Source organism: Rattus norvegicus, chromosome 4 (assembly GCF_021556685.1).
Source record: "Rattus norvegicus strain SHRSP/BbbUtx chromosome 4, alternate assembly SHRSP_T2T, whole genome shotgun sequence".
Lineage (NCBI taxonomy): Eukaryota > Metazoa > Chordata > Mammalia > Rodentia > Muridae > Rattus > Rattus norvegicus.
Genome location: NC_141537.1, coordinates 95,385,609 through 95,413,384, shown reverse-complemented (window position 1 = coordinate 95,413,384; position 27,776 = coordinate 95,385,609). Strand labels below are relative to the sequence as shown.

At 41.4% G+C, this 27,776-nt stretch overlaps 2 protein-coding genes and 1 pseudogene across 10 annotated transcripts in view; 1 reads left to right on the top strand and 2 right to left on the bottom strand.

The window, feature by feature from the left end:
* On the top strand, positions 1-27,064 carry Hpgds (hematopoietic prostaglandin D synthase). 6 transcript variants are annotated; one of them, XM_087659128.1, is made up of 7 exons: positions 295-352; positions 6,850-6,991; positions 10,141-10,233; positions 13,578-13,687; positions 21,144-21,242; positions 22,290-22,347; positions 24,388-24,773. In XM_087659128.1, exons 2-6 carry the CDS (start codon positions 6,859-6,861, stop codon positions 22,332-22,334), a joined length of 480 nt encoding a protein of 159 aa, XP_087515254.1. In that variant the 5' UTR covers positions 295-352; positions 6,850-6,858; the 3' UTR covers positions 22,335-22,347; positions 24,388-24,773.
* Positions 16,048-16,438, bottom strand: LOC147994884 (oxidized purine nucleoside triphosphate hydrolase pseudogene; annotated as a pseudogene).
* The window catches only part of Smarcad1 (SNF2 related chromatin remodeling ATPase with DExD box 1), a 61,080-nt gene continuing 58,848 nt past the window's right edge, over positions 25,545-27,776 (bottom strand). For 3 of the 4 annotated variants that reach the window (NM_001107864.3, NM_001443550.1, NM_001443549.1), the window contains 1 exon segment: positions 25,545-27,276. In NM_001107864.3, the coding sequence (NP_001101334.2) occupies positions 27,215-27,276 (62 nt within the window). In that variant the 3' untranslated portion in view covers positions 25,545-27,214. 4 annotated transcript variants of the gene reach the window in all.

Below are 27,776 nucleotides of genomic sequence, written 5' to 3'. Positions count from 1 at the left end.
GGAAAACGTGACAGGACTTGTTCTTATTCCCCAGAGGCCTGTGGTGTAAGACTAAGAAGAAAGAACATGTAGCAATCCGTACACACAAGCACCTGTGACTGCGACTTTACTCTTTATGCAAATTTGGTGGGTATATACAGAGAGCTTGGGAAATGGTGGCAAAAGCTACCAGAGCTCCTTCCAGGCTGAACTTTGGACGTGTGTATCTCGTGTGAGCAATGCAGGAAGGCTTTTAGGTGGAGGAAGTGGGCTCTGGCTGTCTTGTGACTATCACTCGCTCATCACAGAAGCCACAGTACAGATAGGAACGGAGACACAGAGACACAGCACAGCGAAGGGACTCTCGGCATAGGTAAGTGGTGGGATCTCTTCGTTCTTTCTCTTTTATTCTCCCCCATCTTCCCCGGCTGGAGACTGTTCTGTGGTCTATATGCTCCAACGTAATGGCATCGGCTTATCCCATATGTGATCGTGTGAAAATTGAAGGACAATCTGTAAGAGATGTGGATCCAAAAACTTTTAGAAATACCCCCAAACATCACCATCCTTGGAGAGAAAAAAAAATCCCATCTTGATTAGCCTTGATAACATCTTCAGAACTCTCCCGGTGATTTTCTTTGAATGTAAAGCAGTATAAATTTTCATTTATGCCCCCCCAAAGCTGTGTGTGTGTGTGTGTGTGTGTTTTATTGGCATCACATTCTATCTCGTTAAGGCATATTTTGTTGAAATGTGTCCATGCTTGTCCAAGAATTGCTCCTTTCACCATTTGACAGTAAAGATAGTTTAAGAGATCGACTTCAGTTCAGACAGCTGAATGCAAAGCTCCGAAATAGCAGTGTAGTTACTCCCCAGGCTCAGGTACTAACACAAGGCAAGCCTCTAAAGTGGTATTTCGCTAGCCTTGGTAGGAAATAGAGAGATCTCAGCCAAAAATTAAACATCCAGTGTTTGGAATTAGCAACGTAGTTAACAAAGTGTCATCCATTTCCCTCTTGATCTAAACTTTTCACTGAGAACTGGTAAATTTTCCAGATCTGTACTAAAATCCTGCCCGCCCCCTCACTGTGAAATCATGGAAGTTGGTGAATTCTCCATTTTCTAATTGTCAGGGAGCAATGGCTGCTGTCACTGAATGCCAACATGTGCAAGATGTTCTGTGGACAGTAGCTCCTTAGCTGATTTCTGCATTCAGCTTCTGCATTTTAAAATACCAGACTCCACACGAATGAGGTGCAAACACTGTGCCATGTCCACTACAACGTGATGGTGGTGGGGTTGCGACTGTTGGCAAGACCATAGATGCTTCCACTGTGTACTCCAGACTCAAACTATTGCAGAATTACTGGACATGTGAAAAGAAGTTGTAGGAAACCCCAAGTATCTCTGAGTTCTTTTATTGAAGTGTGAGAGTTCAGGCCACTGGTGTTAAATAAATTAGAAAATTGCTGGTGGCTGTTTCTGCCTGAGAATTGGCTTTGGATTTCTATCATCTTTTAGGCATACAGACTAAAACTGTTAGACTATTTTGAGCTGTTTTATTTTAATCAAAGTAATACACCTGCCTAATCAGACTTAAGTGATTTTACCATAATTCACATTCTATTAAGAATCACATTAAAAGTGCCCATGTTGACTGCTCCCATATATTTCTTACAATCAGCTCAAATATCAGTATAATGTAAAGTAAAGGTAGTTAGAAACCTAACAGAATAGAAGTACAAAAGACAGAACGCTTCTAAAAACAAGCACTATTAACCTATGTGAAATATTGTTTCCCGCCAAGTTTAGCAAATACTAAGAGTGTAATCTTACCGTGGATAGAGTCCATTTAAGCTCATAAATGTTTTACCCAGGGCTGTCATTGCTTAGTCATGTGCTGAGGAAATGCACACGATATTTTCCAAATATCTACTCAATCAGGAACTTTGCATGACTTCCCTTGGAGTGTTAAGAAAGTAGATAAACTTTCTGTTCTCTTCAGGAGTAAATGTGACATTCTTAAGACAGCACGGGAGTGGAAAGTTCAAAAATGAAGCCATCAGGAAAAGAGAGCCGAGTATGATGCCAGACTTCTCGGATCTATTCAAATCAGGTTCAGTCAAATCGGAGCCAAATAACAGGAGTGGAGTTCTTGTCTGTTTTGGTTTGTTAGGACAAGGTCTCTCCATATAGCTGTGTCTGTTTTAGAGCTTAGGTAGACCATGCTGGCCTAGAACTCACAAAGACTCCTGTGCCTCTGCCTACTGACTGTTGGGGTTAAACGCATGTGCCAGTATACCCGACTTGGCCACATTTCTTGTGTGAGGCAAAATAGAGTCTAATTATTTGCATTTTTTAAAATCCTGCCCATTTATGTCTCTACTAAATGTTCATATATGAGCGGTTTTGTTTTGAGGCTTTCTATCTCTCGAAACACCACATAATTATTTTTTTTTTTTGCCAAGGCAACTTTTTTTTATTAGATATATTTCTTTACTTACATTTCTTTTTTTTTTAATTTATTTAATACTTAATAATAATTCTTTGGTTTCCGGGCAAACATCCCCCTCCCCCCTCCCCTTCCTTATGGGTGTTCCCCTCCTAACCCTCCCCCCATTGCCGCCCTCCCCCCATAGTCTAGTTCACTGGGGGTTCAGTCTTAGCAGGACCCAGGGCTTCCCCTTCCACTGGTGCTCTTACTAGGATATTCATTGCTTCCTATGAGGTCAGAGTCCAGGGTCAGTCCATGTCACATTAAATTATTTACAAGACATTTCCCACAAGCCTCGAAGCCGTTAGGTGAACCTCTGCCACAGTTCCTTTACTTCCAGCTATTTTGGTCGTTGACCTGCCATTTGAAATTTACAGTCAGGCTTCCCGACAGATCTGCCTTGGCTTTTGAAGGTAGATAATGGTAACCTGTCCCTTGATACTCCTCACTTTATCTGTTGTCACGTTATCTCTTTTATCCCATGGCATTCCTCACATTACCGTCTTCTTTTACTAAATTAACCGCTCTGCTCGGGTTGGGGATGTAATACATATGGCTATGCTGACATTAAAGAAACTGAGTTTAATTGTTTTTCTGTTGCTTTTGGTTTTGTTGTTCTTCCCGTTTTGAGGGGGATGGGGGTGGGGGAACGGGGTAGGTGGTCACAAGGGTAGGGTGGACCTGGAATGGCAGCAAAGTATGTGTGACAAGGTGCATTATATGAGTTTCCCAAATAATCAATAAAAAATATTATGTTTGAAAATAGAAGAGCATTCTAGAATAAAACAGAAAAAAAGAAAGAAACTGAATCTATTGGTTCATATTTATGTGAAATTTGCTTGAAACTTTTAGCTGAGACTCTTTGTGGAGTCCAGGAACTTTTTTCCAATTCCTGGTTATCTAAGGAGGCTTGTTGTTGTTGCTGTTGTTTTGTTTTGTTTTGTTTTTCCTTAAGAATTCTGACCACAACTGAATGGTAATGTTTAATATCTTTTTAAAGGGTTTATTTTTATTATTTGTAGTTACATGTATGTGTATCAGCATGTGTGCATGAATACAGATATCCTCAAAAGCCAACAAAGAATCAGATCCCCTGGATCTAAAGTTATGAGTCACCCAGTGTAGATGTGGGTAATTGAATCTGGGTCTTCAGCAAGAGGGTCGTAAGCCTAGAGCCATTCTGTCAGCCCCTAAATGCCTTTGAAAGACATTACTTGGCATTTGTTCAGATTACAGTGTGGCTTGCTTTTGCCTGTCAGCAATCTGTCAAATAGAGGAACATCTTCTAAGTCACTGTGACCCTGCCATCAATCCTTCTGTCACGGCATGTCTGTCTATTCATATACTATTAATTTTTAGTAACCGATACGTATGATATTTAAATGTATGCTAACAAAATTAGAATTTCCTTTTACATTTCTGCCTTTTTCCTAATGTTCTCTTCTCTGAAGCTACTTATGGAAGATAAGAACCACCTTTCCCTTCGGGAATGAGTGAACTTTGCCTGTAAAACCACAGCAGTAGCTAGCTGCCAAGTCAGTGTTTGTTTCTACTTTCTTTTTTCTTTGGTTGGTTACACCTCACAGTTACGTGATTTTCCCCTTTAAAAGTTAGACTGTAGTGTTAGTGAGAGGCTTTTCAACTGCTTGACTGCTGTTACCACCCTTTTGCTGGCAATGCTTTTTGCTGTGGTTTGTCGTGTCATTTTGAGCTTAACCACATATGTTTTAACTTTTATTTTCATATCTCAGCTTTTCAGAATGAGTTTTCAGATAACAAGATCCAATGGAATCATGTAAATCTGGCTCATACCCTTCATGGACGGAAAGAACTCTGGAGTTTCTCTCCCTCTCCTTTGTATCTGCTGCGCTCACTATAAATCACTCCCTGTATGGAAACTTTCATGTATTCTTCTGCAGTTTCATTCATTCCTGTGTATAATAACCTTTGGCCTCATACGTCCCACTTCCTTTATCTCCCCCTACCAAGCCCTTTCCTGGGAACAAGTCTCTTCCACTTTCTTGTGTCTTTGTTTCTCCTGTTTTTATTCAGTGACTCACTGAATTTAATCTGGGTGCCCCCTTGGACATGGCTATGGGGCTACCCACTAGAGCATGGTGACCATAACACTGAAGACAATGGCTGCCCCTCCAGCAGCCTAGGACTGGAGCAGGGGCTGGGTTTCTTGAGTTCCAGTGCTCTTTAGGTAATATTTTCGATGTAGTTCTATAGGCGGCAAAGCTAAAGCTCAGAAAAGAGCCATTCCCAAGGTCACTAACTGCCCGCCACTGTCTCCTGCTTTCTCTCTCTCTCTCTCTCTCTCTCTCTCTCTCTCTCTCTCTCTCTCTCTCTCTCTCATTCTCTGCTGGCCTTGTCCTTCAGTGCACTTGGTAGGGGACACCTTCGTCCTTTGAAGCAGGCATGGTTCAGTAGAGTAGGATTATGGCCACAGAGATGAACTGCTAAGTGAAGTGAGGCAAAAAAAAAAAAAAAAAAAAAAAAAAAGCCAGAGCGCTTAATGTCTATTGTGAAATTTCTTTGAATATATAATAACTTCATAGCTTACATTTTTATAAAAGTTTCTAGTACATAGCTTACATAAATTACTCATTGACACATTTACTTGGAATTCCTTATTTTTGTGCAAAGCCTTATTAAACATATTATTTTAGAATCAGTAATTATTTCCATCTTCATTTATCTTTATCTGTTTTTTAATGTTTCCAAAGTACACATATATAACCCCAAAAATACAAGCCTACAGTCTGGGTGCTCCTGTAGAAGAAGAAGCTTTTCCTTTAAATGGAATGTAGTTATACAAGAACTGAGGGATGTGGTATGCTGGCACAGCTTCTTTAATGTCACAACTATTGAAAGAATGTTCTAGAGAAAAGATAAGCATTTGCCGGATGTGCTTATATCTCCAAATCTCATACTAAATAGTATGTTCTCAGAGAAACATAGATAGCTAAAAAATGTAATAGTCTTCTTTGAGCAAGTCACAATATAACTACATATTAACATAATAGCATAATCACATATTAACAATAAAAGAACTCCTTTATGCAGAATTCACAATGTGGTCACTGCTATTTGTGAATATTTGAAAAAAGTTGCATATTTAATTTTTAGTGTAATGGACATATGTATCTGCACATGTATACTATATATGTAAGGAGAAATACATTTATGTATGATAATCAATTCCTATAAAAGGCTTTTCAATTCAAATTACAACCAAGAATAACTGTCTCACACTCTGTGAGCTATTTTGTTCTTTGAAATATAAAATAAATACATCAAGAAGTTATAACAAATACATTTCCTTTTTCTAGTAAGAATTATAATTCCATAATGTATATTTTAAAGGATCTTTATCACTTTACATTTTTTAAAATATTTTTTACAAATTTATTTATTCTTTTATGTTACGAGTAGACTGTTGCTGTCTTGAGACACACCAGAAGAGGACAACTATTTCATTACAGATGGCTGTGAACCGCCGTGTGGTTGCTGGGAATTGAACTCAGGACCTTTGAAAGAGCAATCAGTGCTCTTAAATGCTGAGCCACCTCTCCAGCCCCATCACTTTACATTTTTAATTAATTAGTGCATTGATGTGTGTCTGTGAGTGTGTGTGTCTGTGTGTGTGTGTGTGTGTGTGTGTGTGTGTGTGTGTGTGTGTGTGTACAGAATGCAGGTGCACATAGCATGTAAGTGGAGGTTAAAGGATATCTTTATAGAATCAGTTCTCTCTTTTCACTTTCTTGAATGTTTTGGAGATAGAACCAGCTGAGCCATTTCACCAGCCCCCAAAACAAACCATTTTAATTTGCCATTTTAAATGAACAGTTTTCACTATTGCATCAATGTATGGTAGTCAATAATTTTTCTGGTCTACAACATGAGAACTTAGGTATTATACTAAGAACTTTACAGAAGTCTTAGTTTCCAAATCTATATTAATATCCACATTTTTAAAGTTGACTTTAAAATTCAGAGAACCTCTATAAGCTGGTCCAAAAGCATAGAGCAATTTGGTAGAATTCAGTCTCCTATGAAAATGTCAGTCAGTTGCCTGGCCGTTATAAAACTGCATTATAAAAATGCTATGCATCCCATCGCTATATCTACTAAATGGAAATCATTTACTTCTATGAGTTTTCTTTGGTTTCCCTTTCAGTGTTCTTGAGCAATCAGTGAATTCAAGCTTTGTTTTAAAGTACAGTTTTGGGGGTGGTGGGGGGGAGTGGAGGAAGGAGAATCCTTGGCCAGGATGACTACAATTCATTGTATTTGCATACATTTACTCAACCCTCGAAGGATTTTTAAAAACTGAAAAAAACAAAAGCTGCCTCCCTTTTTTCTCTTTCCAGAACTGTACCATGCCCAACTACAAACTGCTTTATTTTAATATGAGGGGAAGAGCAGAAATTATTCGTTATATATTTGCTTATTTGGACATCAAGTACGAAGATCACAGAATAGAACAAGCTGACTGGCCTAAAATCAAACCAAGTAAGTGTCATAAACTGTTCGGCTTTATGCAGGGAGCATGTGTTTCCGGGCTTTCGGTTGAAGTGCAAGCCCTACCCCACAGAGCTTAACACTGCGAAGCAGGTGTTCAGGTTACCAAAACAGATGCGTACCATTCTCTGGCCTTGTTCCAGTTTTATCTTCTTTCTCAATAGATGGCTCATAGATCTATAAGAAGCAGCTGGGCAATTGACCTCAGTTGAATAGCACCTCCACCAAGACGGTGACCTGCTAATTTACATAAACTTCCCCAAACATCAGTTCCTTGTTTATGCAACGAGTCCATAGTTAACAGCCTTCTCTCGGGGTAGAATGCTTGAAGACCAGTGGGCATGTTAAATTTCCAGTACCACTTTCAAGTCTCCCTTTCAAGCTCCACATGCCACCTCCCTTTTGTCTACACCTGTGCTGCAAATGGAGCCCTTGAGGTCACATCCGTTTCATTTGGATCTCTGTTTTGCTCACGGCAGCTCAGAGCCTTGAACTGCGTGTGGTGTACTCGCTAGCTCAGTACTCGAAGCCGTGCTTCTTCGAAAAGTAAAGGAGCTTGACCTTGGACTCACCGGATGTGTGTATAGAATCCCGGTCCCAGTCCTTGTTTGAGGTGCATGACTTATGAGCCATGTCTGATTGTTTTTACTTCTTTCCAAATTATGTTCAAACCTAATTAACTCAAGAGAACTACCTCAAACCTGATACTGTCAATGAAGTTGTAGTCAGTACATGTGGCGACGCACATCATAGTCATTGAAATGATGGTGGCGGGTTGATTCAGGAAAATTTCAAAGTTACCGTCAAGTGAAAAGAAGAACTTTGCAGCTTTATATAGTATCATATAAGTCACGGTTTATTTTTAACACTTATGTTAGTTTCTCAGGGTTGTGACAGAAATGAGGGAAGAAGCTAAAGAAAGAACGGTATACTCATAGGTTTCAGTGCAGTCAGCTCACTGCTTAGGCCCTGAGAAAGAAAAACTTCGTGGTGGAAAGGGTGTAGTGCTCATCAGGTGAGAGCTGGGAACAAGGAGAAAGTAAAGAGGACGATACAACCAAGATGGAAAGGAAAAGCCCCGCAGTCCACTTCCTCCAGCGAGGCCCCGCAGTCCACTTCCTCCAGCGAGGCCCCGCAGTCCACTTCCACCAGCGAGGCCCCGCAGTCCACTTCCACCAGCGAGGCCCCGCAGTCCACTTCCTCCAGCGAGGCCCCGCAGTCCACTTCCTCCAGCGAGGCCCCGCAGTCCACTTCCACCAGCGAGGCCCCGCAGTCCACTTCCTCCAGCGAGGCCCCGCAGTCCACTTCCTCCAGCGAGGCCCCGCAGTCCACTTCCACCAGCGAGGCCCCGCAGTCCACTTCCTCCAGCGAGGCCCCGCAGTCCACTTCCTCCAGCGAGGCCCCGCAGTCCACTTCCTCCAGCGAGGCCCCGCAGTCCACTTCCTCCAGCGAGGCCCCGCAGTCCACTTCCTCCAGCGAGGCCCCGCAGTCCACTTCCACCAGCGAGGCCCCGCAGTCCACTTCCTCCAGCGAGGCCCCGCAGTCCACTTCCTCCAGCGAGGCCCCGCAGTCCACTTCCACCAGCGAGGCCCTACTTCCTACATGTCCACCACCTCATAGCAGCACATCCGATGCTAGAATCGCTCAGTAGAATAAACTAAATCACTAAATCAGAGACACGTGTTCTCATCATCTATGGAAAGACCCTCACAGAGAGATGTGAATACGAATGTAGACCTCTCTCAATCTAATCACGTTGACAAGGTTAACTAACACAATATGGAAAATTAATCAGAAAATTAATCAGAATACTACGGTCACTAAAGCTATCTAGTAGAAATATTTCGTTTTAAATTTTATTAATTTTCTGTAAGAAAGCTTTCTCACAAAAGTAAAAAGTTCAAGTTTAAAAAATTTGAAATTTACTGATAAAGTACTGTTATCTGCTATAACTTAAATCTGTATAAAATGCTTCCATCTTTACTATGTACTTCAAATTGCCCTTCATCAAAATAAGACTATGATTAGAACTTCCTTAGCGTCTGTGTAAGTCAACCTCTATAATTGTTGGAATATTTTTTTAAAGTAACCCATGCAATCTGTTTTGAGACTGTGATATTAATGAAGCTTTTAAATATAGGGGTTTCTTTAAATAAAAGTTAAATATGTGGCTGGAGAGATGTCTCGGTAGTTAAAAGAAATTGCTGCTCTTACAGAGGGCTGGGGTTCAGTTTCCAGTACCCACATAGTGGCTCACAACCATTTGTAATCAGCTCCAGGGGGATCTCATTCCCTCTTCTGGCCTCCAAAAGCATAGTGCACTTACATACATGCAGGCACAACACTCATAACACAAAAACAAATAAAAACAAGTAAGTCTTTTAAAAAGTAGTAAATTTATAATTCATAATGCAATAGTACAGCCCGTGGTATTCCTGTAAACATTTGTGTTATTGTTTGTTAGTTTGTTTCCATTGAGAGCAGCTCTCACATTGTCCAAACAGTAACAAGTTTAAAATCATCTTGAACTCATGATCCACTTGACTTCACCTCACAAGTGCTAAGGTTACAGGCATTAACCAGCACACTCTATTTATGCTGTGCTGGGAATCAAACTCAGAGACTTGCGGGGCCTTGTGCATATTAGTCAGGCACTCTACCAACTGAGCTACGGGCCCCACTCGTAAACATGATTTTTACAGTCAATTCTTTTTTTTTTTTTTTTTTGGTTTTTTTTTTTTTTTTTTTTTTTTTTCCGGAGCTGGGGACCGAACCCAGGGCCTTGCGCTTCCTAGGCAAGCGCTCTGCCACTGAGCCAAATCCCCAACCCCTACAGTCAATTCTTTAACTGACTTTATATCCAGTTTTCAAAGCTAGCAAAGTGTAAAGACTGTGCCAGAGAATGCGAAATTGTCCTTTTTAAGAAGAAATGTTTTGAGAGACTTGGATATAGATCAAACAGTACAGTATTTTTTAAAGTAATATTTTAAAGTTTATATACATTATATAAAAACATATATATACACATATATTCTTATTTAAGAATTTTCGTGACTTTAATGCTTTGTTCCTATTGTTTTGAGTTCTCTTGTCGTTCCTTGTTCTGCTCTCAAGCTGAACCATCACTTGGTCTGTTTTAGCTCTTCCATTTGGCAAAATCCCTGTTTTGGAGGTGGAAGGACTTACACTTCACCAGAGCCTCGCAATAGCAAGATATTTGACCAAAAACACAGGTAATATACCTGTTGTTAGTTAAGGCCTTAAATAACTGGGGTGGGGGTAGTGCTTTCTTTAGTATTTCTTCAGTAAATGTTATTATTCAACTGTGGTGCAATTAAGAATGGCTATGAAGATTAGAATAATATAAATGTATCATCTATGTTAGCAGAACTTTCTGTGGATGCTCTAGACAGCTCTTTTATTTTACTACTTTATATTTTTATGTACAGGTCTTACTTTGCTGTATTGACTTGCCTGGTACTTGCTACGTAGCCCACACTGGCCTTAATGCTTTATCCTTCTGTAACAGCCTACCTGGTGCTTGGATGACAGGCATGTGCTACCACACCAGTAACCTCTCTGTATACTGTACCTGCCTCCTCCCACATTATGCCACATTGCCATCATGTCCTTTCTAGAATATAGCTGGAAAAAATGGATTGGTAAATCATACTAACATCAAGTATTATGATCCAGACAAAAACAGCCAAAAATGCATACAGCACATGAAGGCTGGAACTTGTTGACCTGTTGGAGTCATAATCCCGTGTCTTTCATTCTGATGGTGTTGAAAAACATAGGGTAGTGGCATTCTTGCCTCTACTGAGTGTCACCTGAGGCTTCCCTAATCTACTGAGTGTCACCTGAGGCTTCCCTAACACAGCTCACCATGGCAGTGAGCGCAGGTAGCAGAGGTGGTACCTGCCTTCCTTTCATCATTCTTCACTTCCTGCTCCCCTTCTCCTGCTCGTCTCACTTTAAAAAGCAACTTTGGGCTTCTTTTAAAGATCTTTTTCTTTTTAAATAATCTACTAGAATTAGCACTGTCCACCCCCACCCCACTGCCACCACCACATTATCCAAACACTCTGAGCACCCAAGTGACCCGAATGATTAGACTCCCATTTGGGGGACAACGTCGTTTGTTTCAAACATATACATGGAGCTGGAGACTCGGCTCGACCTTAAGACTACTTGTTGTTCTGGCAGAGGCCTGGGTTTGGATCCCAGCATCCAAACGGTGGTTCACAACCATCAGTAACTCCAGATCTGGTTGGTCTGATCAAGGCTTTTTGTCCTCTATGGGCACCAGGCTCACATATGGTGAACATGAGGGCAAAATAGCAATATACATAAAATAAAATTAATTTTTAAAAGTTTAAGCACATGAAGAGGTGTACTAGCAGATATTTCAACAAGTGAAGGCTTGAGAAGGGTCAGAGGAGATTGAATATGTCTATGGACGTTGGACTTAGAAAAGTTTGAGTGGAGCCTCAGAGGATGTCTAGGGTTCCAAGGCCTCCAGCCTTCATGTGCATCAAGGTTCCCTGGAGGCTGTATAGAACCCATCCACTCTTCCTTGCTTCTACATTGGGTTCCCGAAGGACCCTGAAAAGTTTGCATTATCAAGGACTTCCTGATAGTACTGAGGAGGCAGGCAAATGGACCTCACTTAGACTCACCAGACTTTCAGTCCTTGGAGTAAACAGAAAAAAACCACAAGAAAAAAATAAACAACAACAACAAAACCTTCATGTTTGTAGGGTAGAGAAGGAGGGTTCCTTAGCAAAATGCACCGAACCTGGTTAGAAAATCCAAGGCATGGACTTCCCTGAGTAGAGGTAACTCAGAAAGGGGAGTGTGGAGAATCTGAGAAAGTATGCAAAACCCTTGTAGGGCTAGGCAGCAGAGAAGGAAGGGCTAGAAGGTACAGTAGACAGGCTTTGTCATTCTCAGAAGAGCACTGTGGACGGGGAGGGGAGGATGTCACAAACACCCACCAACAATAGCACTGGCACTCTGGTCTTCTCAGTTTTTTGTAAACACAGTCCTCAATCCCAGTACCCCTTACCGGATCAGGTTTTCCAGCGACAGGAGGCCAACAGGTAAGGAGTCTCTCTCTTTCAAAACACGCTGGAACTTCTTAGCTTCTGTAGGGCCGACTCACAGTAGTAGCCATGCCCTCGCGGAATGAATAGGGAACTACAGGTTTCAGGTGTGGCCGGTGGGTAATTTGATGCCGGAAGTTCAGGAAGGAAGAAAGCCCCAAATATTTTCAAAGGGGACTGGGAGATTACTGCAGTTTAGAAGTAGAAATGTCTACTGAGGCATCACACCTGATGCAAAGTAACCGCCAAACCCTGGATCCTAGATGTCCAACCATGGCTGCGGGGAAGTGAGGGGACAGTGAGTGGCTTTTTCAGGCTAGTAAGAGGAATCAATTCTCAGAAATCACAGGTAAGAGTTACAAGTAAGTGCAACAGTCATGTTCTTTCACCCCGGAACAGCTTCACTTTGGTGTTGTTTATCTGAGCTCTTCATCAGCAGCTTGGATTTCCTTGAGCTTAGTAATTTGATACAAAAGCAGTCAATTTTACAAGACTTTAACGCTGAATCATTACCAATTGGCACCAGTGAGAAAAAGATTAGAAAGATCAATGACTTGTTAGAAAAAAATTAAAGAAATCGCAGTCAGTGTTTACTCTTTTTTATATTGAAGGCTTTGAAGATCTTGTAAATTGGGCCTGGAGAAATGGCTCAGCAATTAATAGCACTTGGCTGCTCTACCAGAGTACCAGAGCTGTGTTCCCAGCACCCATATGGCATCTCACAACTGTCTGTAACCGAAGTTGGTGATTCGACAGGCTCTTCCGAACTGCTGGCATGTGGAGTACTTGCATACAAGTACTCCATACTTGCGTATCTATATGCACATAAAAATTTAAATTTTAAAAAAATGTCTTATTCTTGCAAGTTTTGGTAATTTTTTTTAATCCCAATTTTCTCTTTTGTTTACCTCCAGAGGCTAGAGCCTCTGCTTTCCTTCTGAACAAAATGTTTCAGTTTGAAGGGAATGTGACAGCTGAGAGGAACATGACATTCAACAAACAGAAACAAACAAACAAAAAAATCCAGTGCATTGTAGCCACAGACACAGCTTAACCACTGTCTGTATATTTGACCATCAGGAGCCACAGCTCCCAGGATTCAGCAGTAGTTGGCATGGTTATCTCCTATCTAGGTTCATGGTGAGATACTTAGGGTTCCGTGACTGAGCTCCTGTCTGGCTGTCAGTCAAGGCGCTTTGTTGTCCCAGGGTTAAGACATTCTATTATTCTTAAAGTTGAAATTTTATGATGAAAGCTGGGACAAGATTTTTAACTGGAGTTTTTTTGGGCTGTACAAAGAAGAATGGACTACAGAATTTTACCATCAGTCCCTAGTTCCACCGCCAACCTCTGTCTTCTGACTCACAACTGTTTCACACTGAATTTTCTATGTCCCCTATGAGATACATTAGTAGTAGTGTATACTGAGCATGTTGCTAGATACAAAATGGCCTTTTTCTGTCCCATAGATTTGGCTGGGAAGACAGAGCTGGAGCAGTGTCAAGTGGATGCAGTGGTGGATACCCTGGACGATTTCATGTCACTCTTTCCATGGGCAGAGGAAAATCAAGATCTAAAAGTAATGTGATGGGCTTACTATCATTCCTACGGTCAACCTTCAATGGCCTCCAGAAAGTGCATGATGGGGCTTTAAAAGTCATTTTTAATCTCTGTAATATAAATACGCACTTTTTAAAAATGAAGTTATAGCAGACTCTAAAGCAAGGTCAATGATTTCCCGACAGAGCCTTTGTTAACCCCACCTCAAATAGCTTTTAAAGACGTGTGCAAGCCTCTGTGAATGTATGTGTGCCCTGTACATGCGGGATCCTGCAGAGACTGGAAGAGGGTTTTAAATTCCCTGGAACCGGAGTTCCAGATGGTTGTGAGCTGGTATGTGGGTGCTGGGGACCAAACCTAGGCTCTCTGCAGGAGCAGTTAGTGCTTTTTAGCCATAGAACTGTCCCTTCAGACCCACAGATCCAGCTTTTAATGCTTTTTCCTATTTTCTGAGGACAGACACACCTTCCTTTCTTTCATGCTTTTCTTTTTAAACATTTGTTTTGTGGGCACGTGGTTATTGTTGTACAAGCCCATGCAAGCCGTAGCATGTATGTGATGAGAGGACAACAACTCGCAGGAATCAGTTCTCTCCACCGTGTAGGTCTCTGGGATTGAACTCAGATCATGCTTGGGGGAAAGTGCCTTTACCTATTTAAGCATCTCACCAATGAGCTAATACACATATTCTCTCTCTCTCTCTCTCTCTCTCTCTCTCTCTCTCTCTCTCTCTCTCTCTCTCTGTGTGTGTGTGTGTGTGTGTGTGTGTATGTGTGTGAGAGTCAGGGTCTGTGTCTGTCTGTATGTCTTGTCTTTCTCCCTTTGAAATAGTGTCACATTGTGTAGACTACACAATGTGTGCCACCATTTTCCTGTAGCATATACAAATAGGATGTATCGATTTTAGACAGTTCTTATAAACTCTTAGAGAAGCCATAAGAATCTGTCTTTCTTCATTTTTTCTATTATTTTTTAGCCAAGGCTAGCCTCTATCTCACTACATAGGTGAGAATGACCTGCAACCCCTGCTTTTTATTCCCGTATTCCAGGTGCTACGATTGCAGCTGTGCAGTCCACATCTAACTTGGAATTTCTTCCTTCGTTGTCTTCTCTCCTTCCTTTTCCCTATGCTCTCACCATGCTAATGCAAAAATCTTTGTGCTGGATGAATATTCTATAATTATGTAGGTTTTGGATTTATGTCCAGACTATATACTGGAGTAATGCTTTCTCATATTTTCTCCTCCAAGCCTAATTCTTTTTTACATTTTTTCCCTGGAAACTTTCCACACTGTCTGATAAGGTTTCCCTCAAATTCAGTGACCTCAGATTGCCTGTCCTCGCCACTGTCTTCTGAGCACAATTGCCTCTCTGGCTCTTTAATGGAATCTCTGGCCTGGAGACCTCCAGTGCCCTGCAGCTCTGTGGGTTTCTACAGAGCTCTTGTCTCTGGCCTTCCTTATCCCAGCCACGCCTTTCTTCTGAGAGTGAGTCTTGTTTCCCAGGTGATGCCCACTTTCGTATCTATTCCATCATTTGATCATGTCCTCTAGCGTTTCAAAGGCTACATCACTAAGAGAAGATGGGATGGCACAGGACGTGTGGACTTCTGCAATTGTGTCACGGCTTCAGTTGCTTTTGCCCTATACACGTGATGCACACATCATTAACATCCCAAATGTCTCTTTTGGCCCTTCCCTGTTGCCAGCCTCCTGTTCTGTGCTCTTGTGTCCGTGAGCAATGCACCGATAACTTTACTGACCATAGGAGATCAAAAGTTTGCCGCTTTAGTAGTTTGCTGCTTTTTCGGTTTCTCGCCTGGTTCCATAGCTTGGTTGGTTGATGTCTTGGTTGGTTTTGGGTTTGGGTTTTGTCAACTTGACACAAGTCAGAGTCACCCAAGAAGAGGGGAACCACAGGTAAGATTGGCTTCTAGGGAATGTTGTGGGGCACTTTCTCTCTTTTCTTTCTTTTTTGGGGGGAGAAGGGGGTTGAGCAAGGGTTTGCTTGCTCGTAGTTGGAGGCAGATAAGGCCCAGTGGCAGGAGTGTGAGGCGGCTGGTCATGCATCAGTCAGGAAGCAGAGCAGACAGAAGTGGGGCTCACCTATAAAACCTTAAGGCCCGCCCTCCATCTCCCTGGCAACCCCCAGTTACTCAGTTCCCCTGTTGGTGTTCTGTCTCTTAAAGGTGTCATATCCTTTGGAAACAGGACCAGTAGGTGGACATGAAGTGTTCAAACATATTAGGGGATCAGTGACACTTCACATTTCAACCCCAACATTTGCAAAGAGAAAGTGCCAGCCCCTCCTTGTGGTGCCTTGAACACCTTGTGACTGTGTAACAGCCTGAGTGGCCAAAACCAGACAGACTTCTCTGTATTATAATTCATCTACTTCACTCAGCAAGTAGTCGAGGATGGTGTCCTGATTCTGGAACCTCAGTGCCCTTGGAACAACTTCTTCTGACGCACGAGTAGGAACCAGTAGCTGTCATTAGGTCACATGTTGGCAAAGGGAATCTGGTCAAGCGGGACCTCAAATGAGATGTGGTCCACCTTGTGCAGTGCAGCCACAGTCAGATCACTTTATTCCTGAAGCTCCCACTTAGCCCAGTCCTCAGTGGTTTCTCCCTTCTTGAACCTTGCTCCCGAAGCCATTCCAGCAGTCAACACCAAAGCCGTTCTTCTTCATACTCAGGAGAACTCGAATCAGCACCAGGGTGTACAGAATGAAGGTGGCCATAGTTTCCTTCACTCCCCAGCCACACAGTTTTCTGGTGGTGGAGCTGTGGAGTATTTTCTTAATTATCGATTGATATTGTGGGTGGGGCTATCCCTGGGTAGGTGGTGCTGCGTTCTATAGGAAAGCAGGCTAGAAAAACAAAGGACCTAATAAGCAGCTCTCCTCCAGGACTTCAGCTTCTGCTTCAGTTCCTGCTACCAGACTCCTGCCCTCAGTGATAGTGTAACCTGAGAGCTATAAACAGAAATTAACCCTTTTCTCTGTAAGTTTCTTTTGGTCATAGTGTTTATCACAGCACTAAAACTAAGATTGTTGGGTAAGGACTTCTATAACGCAAACAGTGTTCCACCAGCATTTGAAGACACGACAGGCTCTTGGCTGTTGACAAGTTTGGCTAATCTAATTATTTTCCTTAAAGTTCTAAATGTTTAGAATGGTGATTTTTGTTGCTTATATAGACACACACCTTTAACCCCAGCACTGTGGAGGCAGAAGCAAGCAGATCTCTTCCTATGTAGAGTTCCAGGTCTACATACGAAGCTCTGGGCCAACCAAGGCTATATAGTGAGAGTCTATCTCACAAAACAGGCAAACAAGTTATATGTGTGTATATATGTATGTACACACATACACATATGAAAGAAATAGTGAGGTTTTGGCACCACCTTTCTTTCTTGTGTGCCTGGATGCACATATGTATATGCATGCATGTGTAGGCCACAGATTTTTGTTCAGTTGCTTCCTCAATCCTTCCCCAGCTTAGTGATTGAGGCAGTCACTCACTGAACCTCGAGGTCACCAATTCAACTAGATGACAGACAACAAAGCCCACTGCCCTTCCATTCCTGCTGCTCAGTGCTGGGGTTACAGCTGCCTGTTAGAGAGCCTGATTTCTCCATGGACCTTAGAGATCCCAGCTCAGGTCCCCCTGCTTGAACAGCAAGCATCTTCTCAATTGAGCCATCTTGGCACCATCTTGTTTGGACTGATTCAGCCTGACACTTTGAATATTTCAAATATTCTTAAAATCGTTTAGAGTTGCTCCACCATTGCCTGTATTCCCTTTGTCATGCAGAACCCCGGGTGCTGAGAGCTGAGATCTTTACCACCATTTTTTGGTTTTTCATTTTGGTTTGGTTTTTTGTTTTGTTTTATTGTGCTTTCAGGGGACATCCTCAACTTGACTCATGGATGCATGAGTTCTAAAATTTTCACCTTTTAAAATTTTATCATGTTTTTAAATAGACTATTTCTTGACAGGTTTTATTATCTAACCGACTATCTCAGAGAGAAAGACAGAGACAGAGACATAGACAGACAGAGACAGGGAGATAGAGATATTCAGGACAAAGTCTTGAAAAGCTCAGCCTTGATGACAGAAGAGTTAAAAGACTCTTTGGCATAATGTATTTGGGCTCTGGCATCATAATAATGGGCTTGAATCCTATTGCCTTCTTTTTTCTTTTTTTTTTTTGGTTCTTTTTTTCGGAGCTGGGGACCGAATCCAGGGCCTTGCACTTCCTAGGCAAGCGCTCTACCACTGAGCTAAATCCCTAACCCCCTATTGCCTTCTTTGCAGTGGCAATTCCCTTTTCACAGTTCAGTGTCTTTGAGTGGGAAGTATAGACAAAAGGGGCTTACCTGTGAAGCATGTTGGGAGCATCTAGTGGTAGTGGATATACATATGACAAGGTAGAAAGAGTTCACTAAACCTCAGCTAGTACAATTAGATATTATAGAGTTAACTGTTAATTTGCCCTTATATTTGTCACATGTGACATCTTTTTTCTCCAATATAGAAAGAAAGTGTATAAAGATTTGTGTCCAGGGTGGGTGCCAAAGACCCCACTGCAAGGCAGTCTGCCCCCTTCTTGGCTGCTCTCTCCTTTGCTACTTTTCTATGGCTGAGGACCGCTGACATCCCAGAGGAGACTATCTAATAAAGCTCATAAACCTTATACTCCAGCTTTGTGCATAACACGGTGGGCGATGCTCTTAAATGTGTAAAACCCCGTTTAAAAGACATAGAAACTCAGGTTCAGGAACAAGTTATGCAAAAGAACATATTTCAGAGGGATTGCTAATAGCTCTGAATACATCATCAATGAAGTCTGTTTTGCTCTGTCTCAGAGCAGGGTCAGTTGCTGCCACCTTGTGGTCAGATGGCATTTTCGAAATCAAAATACTGACTATCCACACTTGGTCTTTTAGTGAGCAGGATTTCGCTATTCTGCCCAGCCTAGACTTGCAGTTCCCCTGACCCTGCCTTTGAAGTGCAGGGGGTTACAGATGTGGGGCATCACACAAGTCTGACTGAAAAAAACTGTCATTATATGTCCTCAAAAAATGCATGAGATAGAGTAAATGCTGTTATTTCTGTATTTGTTGCTAAAATTCTGTTTCCAATTGTAAGGATTAAGTGAAAGAGTAAGTGTGTGAACGCTGGTCACCAGGACTGCCTTTGACTTTATTATGAGTACTCATTATTTAGCTACCCAGTGTGTCTACATTTGTTTTCTCATGTGAAGAGCAGCATGCAGGTGGGAAACGAGCAGGAGAGCAGTAATTCTGAAGGTCCAGTTTCAACATTGACTCAGAGTGGTGGTGAGGAATTGGAAACAGTGAGAAACACACAAGCTTCTATAGCCTTCTCAGTGGCAAAACCCAGCTCACAACATCACTGAAGAGGAGACCAGAAATGTCAGAGTCCAGCAAGTCAGAGTGGCCACCTAGATTTAACAGGAAACATATATAGGGCTGGAGATACAGAGTTCAGTGACAGAGTATTCCTGGCATGCTTAAGGCTTCTCCAGGACTTCACACGCGCGCGCACACACACACACACACACACACACACACACACACACACACACTCACACACGCAGACACATACACACACACCCCTACCTAAAAACAAAAGATATAACAATTGTATTTCTTCATCTTATTTAATAATGAACCTTAAGAAATTATTATTTTCTATATAGTAATTTAAATTTTATTAGTTGGAAATAATTTGACGAATTATAAAGAAACTTTGAGGTAAAGGAGCGATCAATGATGTGGGTATTATAAGTTTTTATTTGGACTTGACAATGTGGGCGTGACCATTAGAAAGTACACATGGCCTTTGCAAAACTTTCCAGCATCTATGTCCTGCACCCCACTGTGTGTAGCTGTCCAGCAGATATAGGCTAGCATTGACTAATATTCAAGGCTAACCCAGGGATTTGAGATCACAGGGATTTGAGATCACATGCACCAACATGTCCGGCAAGCACACAGTTCTCAGTAAGGAAGAGGCTACAAGTAAATTACTTGATCTTCAGAGACAAAAATAAAACATAACTATGTAATAAAGGCATCGATCTGTTTTATGGGTGTCTTGAATTTATCTTTCTTTCTCGGGATATTGCTTGTTTATATCACCTTACATAACTTATGAGAAGGGAGTGGTTGGTGTGTCATGTTTTTAATATGCAAGGCAGACAAAACTCATACTAAGGCACAGTGGCTGTCAGGGAGGAAACATCCCTAAGGTCCCATGGGAGCTGTCTTAGTTAGGGCTTTATTGCTTTGAAGAGTCCAACACAACTCTTACAAAGAGAAACATTTCATTGGGGTTGGCTTACATTTTCAGAGGTTTAGTCCATTATTATCATGGTAGAAAACATGGCAGTGTGCCAACAGGTCAGGTTCTGGAGGAGGAGCTGAGAGGTCTACATCTTGATCCAATGGTAGCAGAAGGAGACTGTGTCACTGGGCATAGCTTGAGCATATAAGACCTCAAAGTCTGCCCCCACAGTGACACACCTCCTGGCACAAGGTCACACCTCCTAATAGTGCCAAGCCCTATGGGCCAAGCATTCAAACACACGAATCTATGGGGCCATACCTATTCAAACCGCCATGGGTGTCATGATTCATTATGGCCTTTTATACCCGTCAGGTACAGTAATGAGGGAGAAACCCAAACTGGAGCATCCCGATTCATAGAATGCCACACATCTATTTCTGTCAGTTGAGTTACATAAGTATAAGGGCCTTAGGTTAAAGGGGGATTTCAGAAGTCTAAGAACATGTTAATTTTTCATTACAAGAGAGGAAAAAGTCATAGACGTTTCTCATAAACTAAATTCAGATATACCACAACTTGCCTAATGCCTCTCGATATTTACATCAGCACATCACAGAGACACTTATACATTGATGTTTATCATGGCACTGTCCACAGTAGACAAGTGGTAGAACTTACCTGTCTAAAATAAAGTAATGGATGCAGAAAATATGGTGTGTATGTGTGTATAAATAATATATATGCATATAAAATGTTTGTTTGAAATGTCCTGTGTGATGTAATACCACCACGAAAATACACAATGAAACTGGTGGCAAAAATACTTTAAAATGAGTAATAGGGTTGGTGAGACAGTTCCGCTGGGCAAAGGTGCTTGCTGCTAGCCTGAGTAGCAAGGGTTTGATCCCTTTCATGGTGCAAGGAGAGAACTGACTCCTGAAAGTTGCCTTACGGTTTCCACCAGGCTCAGTGGAACATGTGTACCCACCAAACACACAAAATAAACGTAATTTTAAAACATAATCAATGACTGAGTCAGGTCTCAATAAGGTCATAACTATGACGAAAGTGCATAGCCACTTTCACTCCTTCTAACTCACAATTCAAATTGCTCTCACCTTTCTCACTATTCACCAGGATGTCTGCTCTCTCCTAGGAGCGGACGTTCAATGACTTGCTCACACGTCAAGCACCTCATCTTCTGAAAGATTTGGACACATACTTAGGAGACAAAGAGTGGTTTATTGGCAATTATGTGAGTATGTTTTGTGTTTTTAAAAGGCCAGCAATAATATTTAGGCAAGTCAATGAACTAAAATCTTACTGAGCAAAAATGTTATCCCAGCCAGGTATGATAGTACACACCTGTCATCCCAGCACATGAGAAGCTGCATAGCAAGTTTGATGCCAGCCTGGGCTACATGAGCCCCTGTCTCAAAACGGAAAGAGCACAGAATGGGGATGGGGCAGGGCAGCAGGATAATGACTCAGAAAATATAGTAGAAAAAATAGAACACTAAACTTCTTTAAACTAACTCTTTACATGAATCTGACTGGGAGTCATGAAGTACTTTATAGAATTATATACATTAATCTTCAGAAGCTATCCTAAGAATCAAAAGAAAATGAGTGAATCTGTGTCACATACATAAGAGTACAGTCTACTTACTGCATTATTTTGTGCATGTGTGTGTACATATGAACATGTGTATGTGTGGAGTCCAGAGGCCGACCTTCCTGTTCATCACTGTTCACATTGTTTTCTGAGACATGGTATCTTATAGCCAGCAGCCCACCAGTCTAGGCCGGCCTACCAGTGAGCCTCAGGATCATTCCTGTCTTTGCCTCCCCAGTGCTGGGATCACAAGGCTGTGCTTGTGCTGGGATCACAAGGCTGTGCCATACCCAGCTTTTGTAGAGGGGTTTTAGGGTTCAAACTTGGCTCCTCGTGATGCTTGCACAGAAAGCACCTTACCAACCCAGCCATCTCCCAAGCCCATGTTGTACTCTTAATAACAAAACACTACATCTGAGCAAAGCACTGTCATCTGAGCTGTAGTAGGAATATCAGAAGAAGAAAAAAACCCACCATTTTCAGTAGCATTATTAGCAGTTTCTAGGCACTATTGGTATTGTTTTAACAATAGTATTTGTGATACATACATTGTGAGTGGAAAAATTAGAAGTTACACTGATGTTACTAAAAGTCAGGATCTTTGGTGTGGGAAAAAAGGAGGCAAAGATAAGTCTAGTTACCACAGGTATCTCCTGATACCCAGATTCTGTGCTCTCTTAAATACAGAAAGGAACTGCGGCTTTGGAGACAAATGACTTAATCTCAATTTGAGACCAGAAATACAGTGAGTGCTTTTTGTACTAGAAGCAAATGAGTTTACCAAAGCAACCAGAGATAGTATCAAAAGGACTTTTGAGTCATCTCAGGACTGGCTAGAAATGAAGGGCTCTAGACTCCAATGAGTATGTTAACAGTGGCAAATTGGAGCAAGTCAGAACAAACAAGAACTTATGACAACTTATACTACATCAAACATCCAACACCCACATCCCAGCTCCTTGCAAGCTGTAGGATGGAGCTCAGTTTGAAAGAATGGAGTCGAGAGGCTTGGTTGGAAGCACTTGTCCCACCTTGTCTATGCAAGCAGTTTCTCTTCGGAAGAGGTGTTCTAGTCATAAGTAAGAGTGCAAACACCATCACTTGCCAACCCTGAAGAAGTCATGAGCCTAACCAGTGGCTACCGGAAACCACCTGTGTCACAGAGGGATGCTGGCCAGATGCTATAGGTGTGCTTCGAGCAGGAACACGATTCCACCCAAATCAAATCTAACTGATCTCAGTGCTGTTATGGATGGAATTTTCCCATACAGAAGACAGGAAAACTGTGGTCAGTGGCTTAGATGACTAATCAGTCAACCTTGTCCCTGGATCTCTTCAGTTTTCCAACACACTGCACAGTCCCTTCCCTTCCTCCCACTTGCTTCTTATAAACTCTCCTTGTGGGCCCCTATTTTCTGCATGTATTTCTAGGAACCCTCGACTTAACAAACAGCACCTCTCGGAGGCTCCCTCTGCCCTTGCTAGCCACTGCACTTTGCCTTCGTTGGCACTTCACTGTGTATTTGATAAATCTCTTCTAAATCAAAACCCTAGACGGGGATGAGGTTCGGTGGTGTTTGAAAGCTGAGTTTTGGTCCACAGTACTGCAAACAAACAACAAACAATCTACATCAGGGGAGGGCATTGCATCTCAGCTTGCTCTCTGCCATCCCTAACACCTAGACGTGGGTATGACACACAGTAGGCACTTGATACATATCTTAATTGAACTGTAAATTCTCTACACAGCAATCTTAGATGACAGCAAAAGTGTGAAACACCAGCAACCAGCTCTAATTACAGACACACAAGCAAGCTTAGTACACATTTAAATTCCACTCTAGAGCTGGGTTTGGGGAAACATGCTGCGATCCCAGGCAGCCTGGTCTCCAGAGTGAGCTTAGGTAAAACATGTTATAGTGTCAGACTGTCTCCCAATAATGAAAATTAAAAAGTGAACAAATAACAAAACAAATGTAACTCTGCTGATGTGGTTATGGGACCAATGTCACACTCCCCTGATGAACCTCAAGTAACGATGAACACTCAGCTGGCCCAGGCTTAGGATAGGCTGTGCTCAACACTTTAGCCAAGTTTAGCATTGTATTAAGGACCAGATACCTATATAGTTATTTGTCTTGATGTGATTCAATTATGCAAATTCTTTTATTTGGAACTACAGACCCCAAAGGGATAACCAACCCACTATTTATTCCTTTATACTTTAAAACGCAAAGATACAAGGTTCACAACATAATAAAATAATAACAGGACCCCCCAACCCTGACACACACACACACACACACACACAGGGTATTTGCAGGACTAGTGTGGAGTCATCGATGGTGACACAAAAAAGAGCATGCTATTCTCAATCACAAGACTTAAAGTGTGTACACTGGGCATGTACACACCTGGGATGAGCCTACTGTTTGCTACAGAGGGCTTTTGGAACAGATGAAAATCTCTGTGTTAGGTCAGACTCGGGGAGATTGGACAGGACTTCAAAGGAGTGTAGCACTCGACTACCTGCTGCAATCTGCCCTTCTCAGGCATCCACACTAAGTCACAGACAGTAGTCATTTAAATGTCCCTCGAACATTGTGATGCTTGTCAATTTCCAATTTTACCATCCACATGTTCAGCTTTTGTACCAACAAGGAATTGTTTTTGAAATGGAAAGGAAATGTTACTTGGGAGTAAGAAGTTCAGTTTGGGATCTTTTTTTTTGGGGGGGGCGGGCGTTGTAATATATTCAAAAGCCAAGTCTTTGTTTCCCTTTAAGCAGGTAACTTGGGCAGATTTCTATTGGGATATCTGCAGCACCACACTTTTGGTCTTAAAGCCCGACCTGTTGGGCATCTACCCCAGACTGGTGTCACTACGGAACAAAGTCCAAGCTATTCCTGCTATTTCTGCCTGGATCCTAAAGAGGCCACAGACAAAACTCTAAATGATTCTGGACCCATCATCAGATGAGAAGTCCATCAGCCGGCTACAGCATCTGCAAACTTCTCGCCACCACTAGGCCTTCCTCTCACTTTGTAGTATTGTGCTTGCTGTGTAGGATTCCTTTGTTGTGACTTTGTCTTTTTCTGTAGGCATTTAGTTTCCAATATTTTTTCAAAACTTCACACGTTTTATAATTACAGGGAAATAGTTCACAATTTATGTTGTTGTGCATTGATATCAGCTTGCATGGATGCCTCAGTTACACACTAGTTTCCTGGACAGTGTTATTAGTCAGCACAGTATCTTAATTACGACTAATCATGTGAAATACAGATTTTAGAGCTAGCTATTCAATCAACAAATTGCTACCAGAAACTAATGGTCAATATAATGCCCACTAGTCACTACATGTTCCTCAGGTATACACCAAAGTTACTTCACAAAAATGCACATCTGTCTGACATGTCACAAAATTGGTAATAAGAAGGAACTCAAAGAGATTAAAGGGCAGCCAAGAAAAGTGATATTGAAGCTTAAATGAAATTCCACAGAAAGGAGTAACAAAAAAGTTGACTGAATTCAGCACTGTTGCAATTCAGAAGACTGTAGAGAAAGGACCTCCATCAGCTCACTGACAAGGAAAGGAGCTGTGATGTAGAAAGTTAGGAGCCCCAGAGACAAGTGAGTGGGTTACAATAATCCTTCACATTAAAACAAAAACAAAAACAAAACAAAACAGGCTGGAGATAGTTCAGCAGTTAAGAGCACTCAAGTACATAAATATTAAAATAATAATAATAATGGGCTGTGATGTCTAATGGCACTGGCCCAATGAGGGACAACTGAGGATTCATTCTATGTAACAAATCCCTATTTACTGCCAAGCAATAGTTTAAATATAAGATGGTCCCATTTCTGTTCAATATTATATACTTCATTGGGGAAGGAGAAAGAGGGCTAAAAACCATTACAAAGGGTGTAAAATACAACTTAATGATCACAAATATTTTTATTAAACCCGAGACATAATAATGGAATATTACAGGGAGAATCCAACTACATTTCATTAGAAGAAATTTAGATGTAACATCACCACAACCAATGAGCCTACTGCGGGAGATACATTTCATACAAAAAAAGTTAAGAGAAATTCACTGTGAGTTTAAAAGGTACAATTTCCAACAACTTGACTAAGCAACCTGGGTCCTGTGATCATAAAGAGGTAGCATTAACACCTGCAGATTCCGGGTAGCCCTGTAGTGGGGAGATATAGCTGATATATTCATATATCTTCAATATTATATCTACTGAGTCAGGAGTCAGAGTCTCAGATACCTGAAAAAAAAGCACTGTAGGATCATGTCAACCACCTAAGAGTTTACCTAGCACCTTAGCAACCAGGACGTCTTGAAAAGTATGAGCTCCAATAATTAACCAATCTCTCGTTTATAAATAAGTTTATTTATAATGATATTTACATAATAAAACAAAACACTTAAAACTCACAAGTTATACAAAGAATCTGGTGTATAATAAAAACAGCAATATAGACTGACAGGCAAAATTTAAATGAAAAGTTAATAAAGACTGAAATATCAAATAGGCAATTTTACTTCTAAATTTCACTTTGTCACCCACACTGAACTGGAAATGAACAATGGCTTCTCTTCTGGTGGTCCTGTATTGGAAATTCTGGGAACTGGTAAATTATATTTTGTTAAGAATTTAATGGCCTATTTCCATGCAGTACCTAATGCTACCTTAGTATGAAGTCACATCCAGTTTCCTTTGAAGTGAAGTAGTTTAAGTTAATCTGTTCTGCTGGACTAGAAAAATGTCACCAGCATCTGCTGATCTTGGTGATACAGCAGTAGGAAATGTGTGAGAGAAAACTGGAGCAGAAGTGACTGGGCAATGGTTAAGAGAAGCAAAGGCGGGAGAGAAAGCTGATGGTAACACACACAAGAGTAGGCAGAGTTAATGAGCCAGAGGTGCAGTAAGAAAATTAAATAAGTAACTGAGCCCCAGAGCAGGAGAAAGGCCAGTTCCTACTCACTGGGAAACAACTTAGTGCCTAGCCAAACAAATGTGTTCTAACGGGAGAAGGAGAGGACCTGGGGATGTTAGTAGATGGAATGCCACCTTTGATTCAGGCTGAGTTCTTACTGACATTGGTGAACATCTGCTTCAAATAGCAATATAAAATGAAGACTAACGACCTATACAGCTGCATTCTTTAACATAATCAAACCTTCAAACCAGACAGGCAAAACAAGACATAAACATTGTCAAATAAGGCACATGTAAATCTACACACATTATCCAGTGAAAGACAATATATATATATGTATATATATTTGGAGGTAGAAATAATTACAAAAATACTGACATTTCTAAAGCATTAGCATATTTGTTACAAACAATCACCAACTAATCCCCATTCAGAAAATTGCTTTGAAAAATGATTATTCAACATCTTCAGGATGTGAGTATCTGGAGAATCCAGTTAGTGGCAAAAAGTTGTCCATACTATGTGAAATGCAACATGAAATTATAAAACGTTACAAATGCTCATAAACCCCACGGTCACTGTGATGTGAATGTCCTTGAATGCACCAAGTTGATATTTGCTCATCGATCAGGAATTCTGAGTTGTCCTTTCACAGGCCCATTGACGTTTTCAGTAGCGTGGCTATATCCGCTGGCATACTTCCCTCATCAGCTGCAGGGCAGACAATGATGTGAAGTCATGCACAAACAAACATCTGGGCTTCTAAGATATAGTTTCCTCTCGACCTCTTCTTTGATGAACTTCCCTATAACTAATTCCTAGTTTGTTCCAGTGCTCTCTCACTACAGCTATTATTTTCCCACTTACTGTCAATAGCATAGCTGTAAAGTGACAACTATTTCTGATATGTGCAGCAATCAACTACAAATGGCTGAAATGCATCACAATGAATCAAGTCTCTCACAAAATCCAAGACACAATAATCAAAACTACAGGACCACTTTAATTTGCTCTGCTCTCTGGTAAAAGAAACTTATGTACAAGATGCTGAACACTGGGCAAACTCTTAAGGAGTTTATAGATACCCTTCCCTTCAAACGTGTTCAACAGACTAAAGGCAGCCCATGGCACCAAGTTACCACTTGTCTTTAACTGGCATCGCACTAGAGAAATGTGAAGAGAGAAAAGACTATAAAGAGAGTCTTTTAGTG